Genomic DNA, 19,901 nt, shown 5'->3' with positions numbered 1-19,901 from the left:
TCCCAGAGGACTGTATCTTGGATGTCTCGTTTTTGGAGAAAGGAGATCTGAGGTCTAGTAACTAATTCATTAGGTAAATAATTTAATGTCTCAGGGCCTCAGTTTCCTCACCTACAAAATGGGGACGATGATAGAATCACAAAATCATAGCAAAATAGAATCCCAAAATCTCACAAAATCTCAAGCTGAAGAAAACCTCAGGAGCCATCCGGTCCACCCCATATCTGAACACAAATCCCCTCGACATCAGCTCTCACAAATGTTTGAAAACTTGTCATTTAAGGGAGCCCACCTCCCAAGTCAGTCCATTCCCATTTTGGATAACTATCATTAATTGGTATCCTTGATTCAAGTCTCTCTCCACTCCAAGCCATCCTGCACACCACTCCCAAAGTGATTTTCCTGAAGTATAGGTCAGACCATGTTACCACCCATTACTCAATAAATCCCAGGGTCTCCTATTACATCGAAGATCAAATCTAAACCACTCTGTTGGTGCTTAAGGCTCTTTGCATCCTGCCCCTTTCCTCTCTTTCCAGAACCCTCACACATGACACCCCTCCATGAGCTCAATGGACTAGCCATGCTCTATTTGCTATTTCTCACACCTAACGCTCTCCTGTCTTCATGGGTTTGCACTGGCAGTGCCCCATACCTGGAATACTTTCCTTCTTCATTTTCTCCTCTAGAATCCCTGGTTTCCTTCAAGATTCAGCTCAAATCCCACCTTCTAGAGGGAAGGCTTTCCCTGTCTTTCTCCTGCCAGTGCCTTCCTTTCAAAGGTTGCCTTGTGTTGGGGGCGGCTAGGCGGCACAGTGGATAGAGCACCAGCCCTGGAGTCAGGAGGACCTGAGTTCAAATATGGCCTCAGACACTTGACACTTACTAGCTGTGACCATGAGCAAGTCACTTAACCCCACTGCCTAGCCAAAAAAAAAAAAAAAGAACTCAAAGGTTACCTTGTGTCTATTCTGTATGTTGGGCAGCTAGGTGGCTCAGTGGATAGAGCATTGGGCCTGAAGTCAGGAAGACTCCTCTTCCTGAGTTCAAATCTGGCCTCAGATGCTTCCCAGCTGTATGACTCTGGGCAAGTCACTTAACCTTGTTTACCTCAGTTTCCTCATCTGTAAAATGAGCTGGAGAAGGAAATGGCAAACCATTCCAGTATCTTTGCCAAGAAAACCCCAAATGGGGTCATGAAGAGTCAGACATGACTGAAAACAGCAACAGCCAAATGCCCTAGATTCCAAAGGGAAATGAACCCTACGCATCTCCACTAAATGGCCCCCTGCTCCATCTGTCGGCCTTATTGGTTTGGGTGTTACCGTCCAAGCTAAATCTGCTAAATCTGTTGTTTTTGCTCACTCTGACCTTAGAGTGCCCTGGAATCACGCAGTCATGGGCCCACAGACCAAGAGTTGCAAGGGATCTTAGGCTCCATTTAGTTTTAATCACCCATGTTTTACAGATGAGGAAAATGAGTCCCAGAAAAGTTAAGTGACTTGCTCAAGGTCCAAACTGACAAGGCAAGAGATTAAACTCAGGTCCTCTGACTTCAGAACCAGTCCATCTCCACTGAAACCTCTGAAAAAGTGGCTGACTTCCAGGCAGAGGCCTGTTCCTCACCCTCCACCCTCCACCCCTGGGAAGGCCGTGGAGTATAAGACATGTTAGAGAGGGCAGTTGGACAGTAGAAAACCAGCAGCCAATGATTGCTCAGTTCTAGCAACAGCCAGTCTCACTCCTCACAATTCTAGGAGAAGGCCTAGGATACCCCATGACGGGCAGTGAAGGGCTGGCACTGCTAATCCCCACTCCACCCTGAAGTGGATCTGGGGAATGGAGTCCCAGACATTGGGAGCTGGGTCACCTTAGAGAGCGCTAGCCCTGCTGCCTGGTAGAGACCTCTTCCCGCCCTGCCTCCGCTCCCCCTCCCCAAACTCTGTCTACAGTCTAGCTTTATTTGCTTTGGAAACTTGGTGGGGGGCCAGGGAACGGGCTCCCTGCTCTCCACTCCCTCCAGATTTGGTCTGGAATGCTGGGTCCTGGGCAGGTCTATTGGGTCCGATCAGGGGTTGTTTGTTGACATGACACCCCCAGTGGCTCCAGCCCAGCGGGCGGAAATAGCCCAGCCGGTTGTCCCCTGATTCCTCCTTCATAGAGGCCCTTCCTGGACTGGCTGCCTCTGCTCTTCCCTTCCTCCCCAGGCAGGACAAGGGGCTCCAGGGCCTTTGGGAATCGCCCAGGACAAACCCATTCACTCTTCCTCCTTCTAGGCCTGCTGCCCCAAGAGACCCAGCTGGGCTGGGGGCCTGTGGAGTAGGGGGACGGGATCCTGCAGGAAATGGGAAAGCCAGGAAAGAGAGTCAGCCAACCACAGTAATTGTATGAAGGGCTCTTAAAAGCCCTGAGGGGCAGGAGAGCTCACAATAGCTTGAGACAGCAAGATATGCGGGTGGGAGAATCTGGGCTCTGACACTTATTTGTTTGACTTTTGGCAATAAAGAGGATAGCTCAAGTTCCTCTGATGCTTCAAGACTTATTATTATTATTAATGATGTTCAATTACTATATTATTATCAGTCGTAACCTATGAGGCGTGTTATTACACTCTGTACATTCCATTCTGTCTCTGGTCTCTGTGTCTTTGCAACAGGCAGATCTCTCTCAGGGGGTTGGCTGAAGCTATTCCACCAGGATCTTGCTGTTTTTATCCAAGCCCCACGGGATATGTGGGATTCATCCAATCCCAGTATACTTCCTCAGCCAACACCTAGCTTATGCTTTAGATCGACTCAGTCAATAAAGTCTAGGCCTCATTTACACTCAAGTCACACATCTGATTGTTCCAATATGGAACTCAATCAAAGAGATATTCTAACACGGGAAGGGTATGGGATGTATAATATTTTGCTATATGTGTAATCATACTCAAATGCTCTTCTTATGTAATATGGTATATTACAGTTTTTTCTTCTATCATTCATGTGTCTGACTCTTCTTGACCCCCTTACAAGGTTTTATTGGCAAAGATGGTAGGATGGTTTGCCATTTCCTTCTCCAGTGGGTTAAGACAAACAGAGGTTAATTGACTTGCCCAGGGTCACACAGCTAGTAAGTGTCTGAGCCTGAATTCAAACTCAGGCCTTCCTGACTCTAGGTCTAGCGCTCATTCCACTGACCCATGTAGCTGCCTCAATTATCTCTGTTTATGTCTTCCACCTAGTAGACTGTAAGCTCCATGAAGGTGGGGAATTTTATCTTACGCAGACTTTCAGTCTCCCCCAGCACCTGGCACAAGACACTGCATAAAGCAGGTGCTTAATGAATGTTTCTTGAAGTGAAATAAAATGAAGAGGGAATAGAGACATGGTCCCTGTTCTCAGGGCACTTATGGTGCCATTGGGAAACAGTCAAAAAGCATTTATTAAGGGCTGACTATGTGCCAGGACTTGTGCTAAGTGTTGGGCATTTAGTAGCTGAGGTAGCTGGTGAAGCAGTGGAAAGAACACTGGACCTGGAGTCAGGAAGACCAGAGTTCAGATCCAGCCTCAAACACTTACCAGCAGTGTGACCTTGGACAAGTCACTTTAAAAAAATCTCTGCCTCAGTTTCTTCAACTATAAAATAGGGATAATAACAGCACTTAGCTCACAGGTTTGTTACAAGAATCAAATGAAATTAAATATAGTAAAGTATTTAACAGAGCTCCTGGCATGTAGGTATAATATAAATGCTTATTCCCTTCCCCTTCTCTTAGAGATACAGAGAAAGGCAAAATCATGGTCCCAACCCTTAGATAGCTTACATTCTAATACGCTACAGAAAAGCAAGAAAAAACTCATCTAAACTGAAGAAATGAGGACTGAGATTCTGCAGGGAAGAAATGCCCAGGCTTCACTGGATCCTAGACCCAGAGCTGGAAGGGACGTAAGAGGTCATCTGGTCCAAACCGCTTGTTTTGCAGATGGGGAAACTCAGGCTCAGAAAATGACTTACCTGCAGTCATACTGGCAATAAATGGCATAATGCTTGACATTTCCAAAGCACACTTTCTGAGCCTTACAACAATCCTGTGAAGAAGGGCAAAGATTATTGTACCCAGTTCACAGATGAGAATAAATAAGGCCCACACTTGTCCAACTTCAGAGAAGACTAAGACTGAGCTGGGAAAAACTGAAGTTCAATAAGGGTGGGGTCCCTGTGGTCTAGCAAGGGGGTAGGAAGTGGGGAGGGAATTAGTGCTGATATTAACGAGGAAATAAGAGTGATGGAGTGAAAAGGGGGAGTCAGGAATGCAGGTTGCAGTTCTGGCTCTGCCACTAACTAGCTACGTAACCTAAAAAAGTCATTTCCTCTATCTGGGCCCCAGTTCCCCCACCTGTAAAATGGGTGGGTAAGACTAGATGCATGTAGGTCCCTCTTAGCTCTAGGATTCTGAATTATGTGAAGCTAGAATTTAGAGTTGCAAAGATATCTCAAAGACCATCTAATTCAACCCTATCATATCATAGATACAATAGAAGTTTCTTGAGGGCAGGACCTGTTTAGTTTTCGTGCTTGTATCCTTAGCATCTAGCATGGTTCCTGGTACCTCTTCCTTCCTTCCTTCCTTCCTTCCTTCCTTCCTTCCTTCCTTCCTTCCTTCCTTCCTTCCTTCCTTCCTTTCTTTTTTCTCTCTCTTCCTTTTTTTCTTTCTTCCTTTTTTCTTTCTTCCTTCCTTCCTTTCTTTCTTTCTCTCTTCCTTCCTTTCTTTCACTCTTTCTTTTTTAACTGGATCTATGATTTCATTCATAAAAGGACCTCACTTCTAGGGAACTCCCTATCAAAGCACATTTCTACCCACTGCAAGTTAGAGTCTTAGAAAATTGCTTGGTGCATTGAAAGATGTGTCCAAGGTCACACAACCAGTATGGGTCAGTGGTAGGACTTGAACTCACAGTTTTCCTGATTCCAAGGCCAGCTTTTTATGTACTATGGCAAAAAATCATTTGCCCAGCATGTAGTAGGTGATTAATTAATAAATGCTCATTGATAGGTTGGTGGAAACTGAGGCAGAAAGAGTTTAAGTAACCAGTCTAAGTCGACACCAGTTATCAGCAGTTAAGCAGCAGATTCCATTCCAAATCCTCTGACGTCAGTTCTATTACCCACAGCTGCAAGAAGAACACTGTGCTTAGTGGGTGTACAGAGATGAATCAGCCCTCAAAAAGTTGATAAAAAAAAAAGATAGTCACACCGGGTTTGGGCCTCTCCTGCAAATTTGCCATGTTGTAATTTGTACCAGAGTTACTTAGAGGGGTTTTGGGGTCCAAACAAGAGTTGACCTTTGAGCCAGGAAAAGCTGGCCCCGCTCTGACACATTTGGGCTGGGTGAATCCGTACAAGTCACCTAACCCCTCCACGATCCAGGTAAGTCTGTAAGGGAGAGAATCAACCTGGGGCAGATGGACCAGTCTGTGGAGAGATTTTAAGTAATCTGAGAGTTAGGATGGGGGAAAAAAAATAGCTCTTCATTTTTATTCATCTCTAACTGAAATTCAATATATACTTCAATTATTTAAAAACATTACTCTGAGAAGGGATCTAGAGACTTCTTCAGACTGCCAAAGGGTTCCATGACACAAAATAGGTTAAGATCCCCTGCTCTAAGCCTACAAGTTTCAGAGAAGGTTATGGCCTGCATTGATAGAGGGAGTTCCCCATATCAATCACATCACTAGTCTCTATGCCCAGTCACAGGGACTATACTTATGGCAATGTGTTATCTTCTCTGTTAGTGCCTTGAAGGCAAGGACCATATCTTACTCATCTTTGTAGGTCCAGTGGCTAGCTCCCATGCAGAACACAGTAGGCACTCAATAAGGTACCAAGTACCAAATGGGCAGCACAGATAGTAAGGGCTGTAGGAATTTGGAGAATGGAGGAGATGACTGAAGACTTGGTCATCTCCTTTTTAGAGCTTGGACTATATCATCTGACCAGAGAGCTGTGCTCTCAGCTGGCACAGGAGAGACATTAGGCAGCCAAGCCAAGGGATCATGGAACTCCCAGGGCAGTGCAGTGCAGACCATCACCTGTGTCCCAATCCGACGGAACAACTCCAAAGAAGAAAATCAGATGGGCCAGTGGCCATCTCCTTGGACCAGCTGGGAAATGAAACTCATCTAGAATGACACTTGGGGCCGTTAATAAAAAACAAAGCCAGCCCCACTTCCTGGCTCTGTCCAAGCAAATAATGAGTTCAAAGTGGGAGAGGCTTATTTTGGGAAAAGGCAAACAAAACAAAGTCCTGTAATTAAAGCCATCTGGGGAGCAGTCGCCTTGGGCCCAGACTCTCTGGGAAGGTGGCTGAGGGGGAGGGGAGTAGAAATAGAGGGAAGAGGGAAGTCTGAGCTTGGCTACACGTTCCCTGCCCCAGAACATAATTCTTCTCCCTCTGGGACCACCCAGATAAAGGGGATGCGATGGCTGACACCTGGGGACTAAGGCTGGGTAGGAGCAGTCACCTGGGGCACCTGAGAACTTTGGTACTGGCCCCCATCTCCACTATCCATCATCTCTCTTTCCACTTTCTCTCACCCCTCTTCCCTCCCTTTTTCCTGAATCTCTCTCTTGTTCTCAAACCTGCCTGATATCCGCCAATGACAATCTAGGCCTTCATGCTATAATCAAAATAGCCCTGAATTTGGAGGCCAGAGACATGGTTTTGAGTTTCAGTCCATATTCTTAGAAGTTATGTGACTTCAGACAAATCATCTCACCACTGGGCTTCGTATTCCTCATCTGGACTTCAGTAGGCCTGAGATCTCATCAATGTATTCACTTCAACCACTAGCACAGATCTGAAACCCATCCACACCTTCTCATCCTTTTCAGCTTCTCCATGTCATTCCATAAATCCTTCACTTCACTAGAAGATATATTAATGCACTACAGGCCTTGGTTCACTGTAGCAGTACAACAAGCTACTTCCCACATATGCCTCAACCTCACTTATTGCATGATTGGCCAACGTCCTTTTTCCTAGTCATGCATGTCTGTGGTCTCATCTCCACCTTCTGGCTTCCCCAGCTTCCTTCAAGTCACATCTTCTTCAAGAAGTCTTTACTGATCCTCCTTCATTCTAGTTCCTTTTCTTGCTATGGTTATTGTATTAAATGTCTTAGCTTTGAACCAGCCGTGTCCTCTGGCTGATTAGTACAGATAAGTACATGAGTGGGGACTTGTCACCTATGGTCGAGTGGATACATTCATAGAGTACGTTGAACCTAGGATAGTCTTATCCAGGGGCCCACCAATGAGATTGGGTGAGATCATCCTCTCTGATGATATTTTCGATTTGTCCCCTATATAGCTTGCTTGTACATAGTGGTTTGCATATTGTCTCCCCACTAGACTGTGAGCTTCTTTTTTTTTTTTAAGGCAATTGGGGTTAAGTGATTTGCCCAGGGTCACACAACTAGTAAGTGTCAAGTGTTTGGTCTGAGGCTAGATTTGAATTCAGGTCTATCCACTGTGCCGCCTAGCTGCTCCTGGACTATGAGCTTCTTGATAGCAGGGACTGTCTTTTGCCTTTCTTTATATCACCAGAGCTTAATATGGTGACTGTCACGTAGTAGGTACTTAATAAATGCTTATTTACTGACTGACTGACTGACTGAAAGGGTTACAGAATGTCAGGATTGGAGAGGATCTCAGGGGTCCACCTAATTCAAACCATCCCTGAACAAGATTCTGCTTCACAAGTTGACGTCTAGCCTTTTGTCTGAAGTGCTCTAAGAACAGAGAATTCTATTCCCAAGGCCACACCTTCCACTTTGGAAGAGCTCTGATTATTTGTAATTTTTCCTTTCTGTGGAACCTGAATCTGACTGTGTTTTGCCTTTCATTGTATCCCTAGCACTTAGCATGATGCCTGATGCATAGCAGATGCTTAATAAATGCTAGTTAATTCGCTGGCTGCAACTTTCACTCACCGTTCCCATTTTTTTCCTCTGGAGCTAAGCAGAAGAAACCCAATCCCTCTTTTGAGTGATAGTTCTAAACCGCTTGAATATTCCCCCCAAAATCTTCATTTCTCCAGCCTAAACGCCATCAGTTTCTTCCACCAATCTTCGTATGCTATCAATCAGTCAACAGACATTTATTAACCACCTATTTGTTATTTGGCAGGCCCTGTGCAGGGCCTGCATGTGATCTCCAAGTCCTTCACTATTCTCAAATTAAATAATACATGGAGAGCATTTTATGAACCTTAAAGTGCTAGTAGGAATCATTTATTATCAGTAGTACTATGATGATTTCTAATTTCCCATCTATATAAAATGTTTATGAGAATAATCTACATGCTTATCAAGAACATCCTTGATAAGGTTACTAGAAGGGAAAGGAAGGTTTTTACAAGTGATATTCTATAATAGACTTCCTTATTATCATGCAGTTGAATTACATGGAGAGAACACAAGATTCCACTGTATTTATTGTTTATTGACTACTCCCTCCAAAGCATTGAATTTAACACAGCAAAACACTGCCTGAAAGGTTCTCCATCAAGGTGTCTCCCATGCATCTGTCACAACCATAAAATAGGGGGCAGCTAGGTGGTGCAGTAGATAGAGCTGTGACCCTGGAGTCAGGAGAACCTGAGTTCAAATCTGGACTCCAACACCAGCTGTCTGACCCTGGGCAAGTCACTTAGACCTGACTGCCTCTCTCTCTCTCTCCCTCTCTCTCTCTCTCTCTCTCTCTCTCTCTCTCTCTCTCTCTCTCTCTCTCTCTCACACACACACACACACACACACACACACACACATGCACACACACACGCAAAACTATAAAATAAAAAAGATAACTTTGTTCAACAACCCTTTGATCATTAGTTAGAGGAAGCTAAGTGACCAGTGTATGGGATTTGGAGTCAGGAAGATTTGAGTTCAAATCCTACCTCAGTCACTTACAAGTCAGGTAACCCTGGACAAGTCACTCATCTCTCTAAGCTCTAGTCTCTTTATCTATAAAATGAGGCTAGTAACAATACGTACTTTGCAGTTGTTGTGAGGATCAAATGAAATAGCATATGTAAAATGCCTTGCAAACCTTAAAGCATTCTATAAATATTAGCTGTTAGCTAGCATTGTTATTAATAGTATGTGAAGCATAAAACAGGGGGGTATATGCTTGCCAAGGGTGTTTGTCACCATTAAACAAGAGAGCCAGCAAAGAATTGGAAACTGAGAGGATGCCCATCAATTGGGGAATGGCTGAACAAATTGTGGTATATGAATGTAAATGAGCAGGTGGACTTCAGAAAAACCTGGAAAGACTTGTATGGACTGATGCTGAATGAAGTGAGCAGAACCGGGAGAAGTAACAGCCACATTGTGAGATGACTAATGTTGATAGACTTAACTCTTCTCAGCAATGCAAGGATCTAAGACAACTCCAAAAGTCTCATGATGGAAAATTCTATCCACATCCAGAGAAAGGACTATGGAGTCTGAATGCAGAACAAAGCATATTTTTTGCTCTTTTTTTTCCTGCTGTTTTGTTGTTTCTTCTTTCTGATGGTTCCTCCTATTGGTTCTAATTCTTCCTTACAACATGACTAATGTGAAAAGAATGTTTAATAGGAATGTATATGTAAAGCCTACATCAGATTGCACACCATCTTGGGGAGGGGGAAAGAAAAGTGGGGGGGGACTTAAAACTCAAAAGCTTATGGAAGTGATTGTTGATAAATCAAAATAAATTAATTTTTTTAAAAAAGCAAGAGAGCCAGCATAAAGTCCAAACTAAAGAGGGATGTCCTATAGATGATGAGACCCTCCATGTGCTCCTGCTTGCAATGACACTATTCTGATTGCATCAAGCGTTGGCACACTGCAGAGGGAAAGAGAAAGGAATAAACATTTATTAAGAGCCTACTATGTGCCAGGCACTGTGCTAAGCACTTTACAAATATCTCATTTGACCAGCCTCCTGCAGAACCTCTTAGATAGGATGCATAACTTTTCTTTTTTGTTGTTGTTTTTCTTTTGTTCATAGCAATCAGGGTCAAGTGACTTGCCCAGGGTCACACAACTAGTAAGTGTCTGAGGCCAGATTTGAAATCAGGTCTTCCTGACTCCAGGGCTGGTGCTCTATCCACTGTACCACCCAGCCACCCTGATCCATAACTTTCCTAAATAGTATGGACTAACCATCCATCCAGGAAATGATGCAGAATACCTACTGTGCAGACCACAGCATGTAGTTGGGATAACCATTGAGCTCATGCAATAGTAGATCTATCTTATAGAGACACTGCAAATGGACAATGATTTGGACCCAAAATTGAACAAGAGGAGAAGGGTGGACCAGATTGCCTTTGGAAACTTGCAAAGGTTGGGTTATTTTGTTTTGTGACCCCAAACACGTTTTTGAATCAAAGGCCCATCTTTGGGATAACAATATAGAGCCCATGGACTTCTGTTATTCTGGGGCTCAACTACCCCAGATTCCAGGTATTTTTGACTAAGAAATACTCTCCAAATCATATTTCATGAGTTCACATTAACATTTTTTTTACTTAGTTTATAATAAGGCATTTCGAGAAAATATCAATGTAAATAAAGTAATGATGTTTCCAACTTCTGCATAGGTATGTAAAGAACTAAATGGGGATTAAGTATGGGACAATCTTTATTTTACTTTCACACACGCAAAAAAATGTGTTATTCACAAAGGGCTGGCAAGAGCCCACTACCAAATATGGAAATCTGTAAAAGCAGTCCAGCAGCCTGTTAGATTTCCCTTGGAAGGGATACTCTCTTTGGGGGCCAATGAACAAGCCCACCAGATCTGCCTTGTCCAAACAACTCATGACAACAGCAGGGAGGGTCTATTGGCACCCCATGACAAGACTTTGTCCATGACAAGTTCTTTGTTCAACAACCCTTTGATCATTAATTAGAGGAAGCTAAGTGAGACAATGTATGGGATTTGGAGTCAGGAAGCTTTGAGTTCATATCCTGCCTCAGTCACTTACAAGCTAGGTAACCCTGGACAAGACATGCAACCCTGTAGCTGGAGGGCTACATCAGTAATCCGACTTCTTCTCCAGAAGAGCTGGAGCCCTGGATTTAGGAAGACTCATCTTCCTGAATTTAAATTTGGCCTCAGACATTAACTGTGTGACCCTAGGCAAGGCATTTAATCCTATATGCCTCAGTTTCCTCATCTGTAAAATGAGCTGAGGAAGGAAATGGCAAACCACTCCAGTAATTTTGCCAAGAAGACCCCAAATAGGGTCATAAAGAGTCAGACATGACTGAACAACCACTCCTTCTCTAAGAAGCATATCATTGAGGAAAGCTTCTCCCTCTAAGAGGCCACTCCTCCTGGCCTGGAGAACTTTTAAACCTAGGAACACATAAACTTAGGATAACTTCCAAGTCTGAGAAAGTCCACTCCCAGGTTCCTTCCTACAAGGCCTTGCACGCCTAGGCCACAAGCTGTTGCTGGAACTCTGTCAATGCCCTAGTGGCTGCCTTATATTGAGTCAGAGAAAGTCTATTCTCAGGAAATCTAGTCTCAGATCTGTACTCTGAAAAGGAAACTCCAAACCTGAAGGTATAAAGAACTATTCTAGAGCTGCCAGGCTAGCTCCTGCAGCTTGCCATGTAATTCCTGCCAGTAGGTACTAATTGCTCCTAGAGGCAGAGGTAAGAAATCTCCCCAAACCAACCCCTTGCTGTAATCCAGAAGAAGAGGAGGGAAGAATATTGAAAAAGGCCAAGAAGAGGGACAGTGCCTCTGACAAAAATTCAATCCACTAACTCTCAACTGCCAGTCATCTCGAAGGGATCATCAGTCGCTAAAATTCATCAGAGGAGCTCCCTGTCTCCTTGTAGCAAGACTCCAGTGCATACGCCTACCCCTATGGAGGGACCCTCCAGATGTTACAGGACAGAGGTCCACACATTCCAGTCTCATCAAGTTGCTTGGAGATATGGATAAATAGTCAAAGGATATGTGAGCAAACAATTCTTGAAAGAATCAGAAAGTATTTACAATGTAAAAATTGCTCCAAATCTCTAACAATGAGAAATGCAAGTCAACATAAAACTGAGGTTTCACTTCATGCTTGGTAAATTGGCAAAGATGATGAAAGATGGAAATAGTCAATGTTGGAGGGGATATGGAAAGATATGCACATTAAGACACTCTTGGTGGAGCTGTAAATTGGTCAGGGGTTGGGAACCTGCGGCCTCAAGGCCACATGTGGCCCTCTAGGTCCTCAAGTGCGGCCCTTGGACTAAATCCAAACTTCGTAGAACAAATTCCCTTAATAAAAGGATTTGTTCTGTAAAACTTGGAGTCAGTCAAAAGGCTGTACCCAAAGACCTAGAAGGCCAACATGTGGCCTCAAGGCCACAGGTTCCCCACCCTTGGAACCATTCTGGCAAACAATTTGGAATAATAATAATAATAGCAATCATCGTTATTATTGTAGTAATAATGATAGTATTTATGTAGCACTTTAAGGCTTGCAAAGAGCTTTACAAATCTCTCATTTTATCCTAACAATAACCCTGGGAGGTAGATGCCCTCATTATCATCTCTATGTTACAGATGAGGAAACTGAGGAAAACAAGAGGTCAACAGAGTGACTTGCCAGGGTGACACAGCTAATAGATGTCAAGGGACAGGTTCAAACCCAGGTCTTAGGGACCTTAGGTCCAGCACTCCACGTGCTGTGCCACTTGGCTTCCTATAGTAGAATTCCCATAGAGTTATGCTAAGAGAGTGAGTAAAATGTTCATCCCCTTTGACCCAGACTCCCTCCTGCTAGGCACACATGCCAAAGAAGTCAAAGATAACAAGAAGGGTCCCATATGCACCATGGATAAGTCGTTTAACTTGTTTGCCTCAGTTTCCTCATCTGTAAAATGAGCTGGAGAAAGAATAGCAAACCTCTCCAGTATCTTTGCCAAGAAAACCCCAAATGGAGTCACAAAGAGCTGGACATGACTAATAAACCAAACAGTAATAACATGTGGAGAATACAAAGAAGCATGGGAAGACAAATCAGCTGAAATAAAATGAAACAAATAGGAAAACATGATATACAACGCAATTTGAAAGAATAATAACAATAAAAATACTGGAACTGAATGATGTATAATTATAATGATCAAGTTTGTCCCCCTCTCAAAAAACATGTGCAAATGCACCTCCCTCCCTTCTTTGCAAAGGGAGGGGAGGATAACTTAGGTGTAGGATACTACATATAATGTCAGACTAAGTTGTTGGGTTGAATTAGTTTTACTAAACTGCTTTTTTTTGGGGGGGGGAGGTTATTCTTTATTCTTTGTTGTAAGAGTTCTCTGGGTAAAGTGAACGGAGGGATATAAGTAGCTAGAGGTGAGGTCAGTCAGTCAATAAACATTTATTAAGGGGTTATACTGTGCCTGGCATATGGTAACACCTTAATAAATGCTTGATGACAGACTGGCATCATCTCTAGTATCCGGATACAGAGAAAAGGAATTATAACAAGATAACTAAAATTTTGGTAGATTGGAGAACTGATTAGTTTGCACATTTTGACACTTACCCTGTACTGTTTTGTACTATTTTATAAATATGAATGAATGATCAGTGAATGAATGAAAAAACTTACCATGTCTCAAGCAATTGGAGCCAAGTGAGGCACTCAACAGTAAGGGAGGAGAGGAGGGGAGGGAGGGTTGAACCTGAAAGGGTTAAGTCCTCCAGGGCATAGTCTCTGGTCTAGGCAGCAAGGAGGCTGCTGAGATCTATATCCCACTGCTGATTCCACTCCTGAACTGTGAGTGCCATAGGGACAGGAATCCCATCTTGTCTAAGCTTTGCATTTTCCCCTGTGCTAAGAACAGTGCTCTGCACACATAGATGATGCTTGTTTAACAAATGTTTGTGGAGGTGAATTGTAAAGAATGTGAGGTAGGCTCGAACCTCCTGGGAGATACTGGCTTGTTTCTCTCCCATCTGAATGCCAGATGGGCCACCCTCTTGCTCCCCAGAAGCTTAACCCAAACGAGAGTCCGAGTGTAGACAGAACTTGTGCCAAAGTCACAGGCAGAACTAGTTAAATGCTCCCCATCATACCTGCACAGTCCGACTTCACAGACAGGAATGTAACCCGAAGCCAGCGCTCAGCTCCCTATGGCCACCTGTCAGTCATTCCTGTGCTCTCTCTGGACCAATGACCCTGTTTGACCCAGTTCAGTTGAGCCATCACACTTAAGAATACTGACCCTCAGGGTGTCCCCATCTCCCTGAAGCCAGGCTTCCCTTTTCGGCCTTGCTTCAGGCCACTGGACTGCTTCTCTGGTCCTGAAAGCCAGAGTGTCCTGACAAGCCAAGGAAATCAGCACACAACTTTCCAAGCACAACAGGAAAAACACAGAGGTGGTGGGGTTGGGTCGGTCACTTGGATTTTTGGCAACTGCATCCCTCCTTGTCTCAACACAATCACCTCCATCCCAACATGGGGATTGACATCTTGAGCTTCAGGATTTGTTAGCAGGCCACTACTGTCCTACAGGGTTTGGGCTTTTGCAATCAAGATCCCCACCCCCCTCCACCACCCCCTGCACCCCTTGAAGGACAGTTAATCTTAGTGTGGGGGTGGGGGGAGGGAAAGTCAGTGAGGCCCAGGGGAAGCAAGGAAGTGGTTCAAGGTCACACAGCATGTCCGTAGCAAATGTGAAATTAGCAAATGTGGAATTAAAATTCTAAGCCCTGGAGTCTGCTCCGTGTGGCTCAGGCCAGATCTCCTCTGTCTTGCATTATTCTCTGATTCATTAAAGCCTAATGGCATTCTTACAGCCAGCCCTGGTATGAACACAGCAAACAGCTATACCAGAATTTAGCTCAGATTTTGAGATTTTAGACAGAACACAGCAAGGTTTTTTTTTAAACAAAGGTAAAGAGTTATTTTTCTGCTCCATATCATGAAGGGAGACATTACAGAATAGCAGAAAGAGACCTGACTTCAAATCCCTGCTTAATAATAGCCAGAACTTATTTAAGATTCATTAAACACTTCCTATACATTATCTCATTTAATTCTCACAAAAAGTTGTGAGGCAGGTACTGTTATCACCCCCATTTTAGAGATGAGAAAACTGAGACTAAGAGGTAAAATAATTTTTCTAGAGTCATATAGTTAGTAAATGTCTAAGATAGGATTTGAACTCAAGTCTTCCTCACTCCAAGACTCCTGTTACATACTGATATACCCAACTGCCTCCCTAAATGTTCTACTACTCGTATAACTTTGGGAAAGGCACTTTCCTTTTGGGGGGCCTCAGTTTCCTCACCTATAAAATGTAGAGCTTAACAGTAAATGATCTCTAAGGTCCCTTCCACTCCTAAATCCTGTAACCTTATGTTTTGGGTTTTTTCTTTTTTTTATGATAGTGGTATTGGGAGGTATATTCTGTATCCTAAAGACCAAAGACCCCACAAACAGGGATAGATCAACTTCTTTTGGAAAAAGAAATGTCAAACCACTCCAGAATCTTTGCCAAGAAAATCCCACTGACAGTACTGGCATGCTAGGGTCCACGGGGTCATGAAGAATCAAACACATACAACTGAATAACTCTCCCTTCCCCGCCCCTAATATAGAAGAGGGAATAGATTTGTTCTGTTTGGCTATGGACACCATCTCCAGGATCAGTGGGTAGAAGTTACAAGGGCAGCACAGAGTTTTAATAAGGAATTAGTTCACCTGGAGCAAAAACAGTCAAGCAGACAGTGGCGGTGCAGAGTTCAGTCTGGCTGTGGGTACAATTGTGCAGACCTGAGGCAATTGTACTGCACTGTAATATGGGCTGACAGAAGACCATAAGGTGAATCAAGGGTTTGGTGATCTGTTCCAATAGGAAAGAAGGATGCCTTCCTGGAGAGGAAGTGCAGCTTCCAGGGAGAAAGCATACTTCTACTACCCTAGATGTTGGCATCCTGGGACAAAGCCCTGCTTTCCCCATGCTAGTTACAGCTCTGAGGAGGAAGTTTTTAGCTCACTATAAGGACTTTCTGACACTGATAGCCAGCAGTGGGCTAGACTGCCTTACATCTCCCCTCCCTGGAAGTATGAAGAAGCAGCTAAATCACCAACTGCTGAGGATATTGCAGAGGACAGACTTGTGTCAGATAGCAGGGCTGGACTAGATGATTTCCCAGGTCCTTCTACTCTGAGCAAGAAGGGCTGATTTCTTCTTGGCTGCAGGTAAAGCTTATGAAATCACCTATGTGAGGCTAAAGTTCCACACCAGCCGTCCTGAGAGTTTCGCCATCTACAAACGCAGCTGGGCTGGGGGTCCTTGGGTGCCATACCAGTACTACAGTGCTTCCTGTGAGAAGACGTATGGCAAACAGGAGGGCCAGTACCTGCGGCCCGGAGAGGATGAGAGGGTGGCCTTTTGCACTGATGAATTTAGCGACATCTCTCCACTGAGTGGAGGCAACGTAGCCTTTTCCACCCTGGAAGGCCGGCCTAGCGCCTACAGCTTTGATGAGAGCCCCATCTTGCAGGTAAGAGAGACACAGCCTGATTCAGGGAAAAGGGCCTGAACTTGGATTTGATAGACCAAGAAGCTTCAGTCCAGACTTTTTATTGAGCTCCAGCAAATCATAGATCTTAAAGGCATGGAACTAGAATTGGTAGAGAAAGAGCTAGGCTAAGAATCAAGAGACCCAGCTATGTTCACATAGCTAACTTATGAACTTGGGCAAATCACTTAACCTCTGGGGCCTCAGTTTCCTCCTCTATACATTTTGAAGGCATTGCATTAGATAATCTCTCTAAAGTTCTTTCCAGCTCTACATTCTATGATTCTGGCATCTGGACAGCTGTTAAACAGGAGGATAGAGCAAATGTTTTGGAATTATATCACCTTGGTGTTAAACTATATCCCTGCTAATGTAAGCTGAAAGGAATCTTACTTCCATCTTTGCAAAAGAGGGAGAGATTTATCTGGGGGAGGGGTCCCATTTCACTAACTGAGAACTCAGGTTATAACTTCAGAGACTATAAGCAGATTCAGTCTTCCAGAAAGCAGAGCACCATGAAATCATCCCAGACCCAATCAGCATCTCTGGCCCTATTTGTTTGTGCAGCAGCTATTAGAATTGTTAACCAGTCAACAAGAATTTATTAAGTACTAATTATGTCCCAGGTACTGCACTGGGTAGTGGTATAAGAAAGACAAAAAAAAAAGGAGAGAAGGAAGGAAGGAAGGAAGGAAGGAGAAAGAAAGAGAGAGAAAAAAAGAAAGAGAGAGGGGGAGGAAGGAAGAAAGGAAGAAAGGAAGGAAATAAACAATCCCTGTCCTCAAAAAGCTTGCATTTTATCTGTACTTGCCATTCCTACTCCCCATTAGACTATAAGCTACTTGAGTGCTGGGGCTATGTAATTTTTCATCTCTATATCCTCAGTGCCTATCACAGGGCCTTGTTCCATTCATATTAAGTACTTAATAAATATTTATTAAACTGGATATTTGGAGAATGGAAGAATTTCAGATTGAATAATCTTTGTCTCCTCAGTCAAGTCAGGGTCACAGTAATCTGCTAAGGACAATTGGAGGAAGACGTAGAAAGAAGGGCATGGATGTAAGAAGACAGAGTTGGTCAATGGAGAAAAATTAAAGATTTTAAAAGAGCCTCAGTAGCTGGCATGATGAGTCAATCAGAGATGAGTAAAAGGCTTGCCATGTAGCCAGAAGGGCTCAGTTGGAGTTAGATTGCCTGAATTTGTGGTAGAACCAGTCAAAATAATTTCTTAGCTCTCTCCAGCAATGTTCTGCTATGTGGAAGTAGGTACAAAGGAGGAGGATTGTGAGACCTGCCCAGGGGATCAGCATGCTGGGAATGGCAGAAGGTCTAGAGGCCAAGGGGATCAAGGTGAAGGAAAAGGCATCTGGTCAGCTGAACATTGGTTCAAGACAAGGCAGTGAAGGAAGTGAAGCCAGACTAGCAGGAGTGGAGAACCTGCAGCCTCGAGGCCACATGTGGCCCTCTAGGTCCTCAAGTGTGACCCTTTGACTGAATCCAAACTTCACAGAACAAATTCAGTCAAAGGGCTGTGCTTTAGGATCTAGAGGGCCACATGTGACCTCGAGGCCACAGGTTCCCCACCCCTGAGCCAGAGCATGAGTGATGGATAGGGAGGATACTGCTGAGTTTAGGAACCATTGGTCATAACAAGGGTAAACAATGGTTTTGGCAGGAAAAAGGAATTTCTAAGGCCAGAACAGAGGCCTGCTACCAGACCAGGGGATGGTAGGAAGCAATAATGTCATGAGGGCAGAGACTGTTTTGGTTTTATCTCTGTATTTCCAGTGCCTAGAGCACTGTTTGATTCGTGGTAGGCACTTAATCAATGCTTGCTAATGGGCTGATTGATTTGATTTGGGTTCAAATCTTGGTTCTGCCACCTCTTTGTGACATTGGCCAAGCCAACTCCAAGAGACCTCAGTTTATTCATTTGTAAAATGAAGGGGTTGGGCTATGATCTCTAACATCCATTCCAATACTAAACCAACGATTTTATAATGAATCTCAGGATGAGGACACTCAGGGAAGTAGGTGGAAAAAAATTAAACTTCACAGACAGTTCACTGTTTAAAAGCAGGGAGATGACATAGATGACTTCTCAGGTCACAGGATTCTATAACTAGATGTCCTTAGCTGAAGCTGACTAGCACCTAAATAATGTAGGATGTCCAGGGGGAAAGAGACTACCAAGGGATGGGGGTGAATGCCTAAATAGCCGCTGATGTGTGTGACCCTCCTCTCCTCCCACAGGAATGGGTAACCAGCACAGAACTGCTCATCTCCCTGAATCGGCTCAACACGTTTGGGGATGACATCTTTAAGGATCCCAAGGTGTTACAGTCCTACTATTATGCCATCACTGACTTCTCTGTGGGGGGCAGGTAAGTGGCTGGTAGGTTCCAGTGGCCTGGTGAGGGAGGTAAGAGTAGGGGCAGTCTCAGGCCACAGCTGAACATAAGGGACACCTGAGCCTTGCAGTAGCTTTTGAAAGTCAGGCTGAACAGAAAGACTTATATGAATTGATGCAGAATGAAGGGAGCAGAACCAGGAAAATATTGTATACAGTAACAGCAATGTTGTATGACGAACTGTGAATGACTTAGCTATTCTCAGTAATGCAATGATTCAAGACAATTCCAAAGGACTCATGATGAAAAATGCTATCTACCTCCAGAGAAAGAACTGAAGAAGCCCAAATGCAGATAGAAGCATGCTATTTTTTACCTTCTGTATTTTTTTGTGGGTTTTTTTTTCCCCTTTGGGTCTGTCTTCTTTCACAGTATGACAAATATGTTAATTAAAAAAAAAGTCAGGCTGAACTGGCTTGAGGCTTGACTTCAGATTCTAAAAAGAACTAAATTCCATTCCTTTCTCAATAATAATTAAATAGAGGTCTTTTGGGTCCAGATCTGGGATTTCTTCAGGGGAGGGGCCTCCCAGTGTGGAAACTCCTTCCATCCACACAGCTCAGCACCCCATCTGTAACTTAGTCTTACTTGAGCTGCTTTCCATGGTCTCACAGGTAGCATGTGTCAGAGGCAGGACACGAACCCCCTACATCATAGCTGACCTTATATCCACTAGCCCCTGGTGTCTCTGCCGGTAAATGCCCTCTAATTAAAAACCCTATTAAAAGGGGTTTCTACCTACTATGGGTAAATCACTTATCATCTCAGAGCTTCAGTTTCTTCATCTGAAAAATAGGGTTAGTCATATTTTCACTAGTTCTGTCACCAGACTGCTGAGAGAAAAGTATTTTGTAAATCTTACATAAATCTTAAAATAAAAATGAGTTATTATTATTATTA

General features: G+C 43.8%; 1 protein-coding gene across 1 annotated transcript in view; it reads left to right on the top strand.

Moving 5' to 3' along the window:
- Positions 1 to 19,901, top strand: part of LAMC3 (laminin subunit gamma 3) — an 82,882-nt gene that overhangs the window by 3,792 nt on the left and 59,189 nt on the right. Inside the window, exons 2-3 of the mRNA XM_020973568.2 lie at positions 16,265 to 16,569; positions 18,844 to 18,974. Coding sequence (XP_020829227.1) covers positions 16,265 to 16,569; positions 18,844 to 18,974 — 436 coding nt within the window. The remainder of the gene's footprint in view (positions 1 to 16,264; positions 16,570 to 18,843; positions 18,975 to 19,901) is intronic.

The sequence above is a fragment of the Phascolarctos cinereus genome, unplaced genomic scaffold (genome assembly GCF_003287225.1).
Source record: "Phascolarctos cinereus isolate Bilbo 61053 unplaced genomic scaffold, phaCin_HiC Scaffold_2;HRSCAF=192, whole genome shotgun sequence".
NCBI lineage: Eukaryota > Metazoa > Chordata > Mammalia > Diprotodontia > Phascolarctidae > Phascolarctos > Phascolarctos cinereus.
This window is presented reverse-complemented; position numbering and strand designations above follow the sequence as displayed.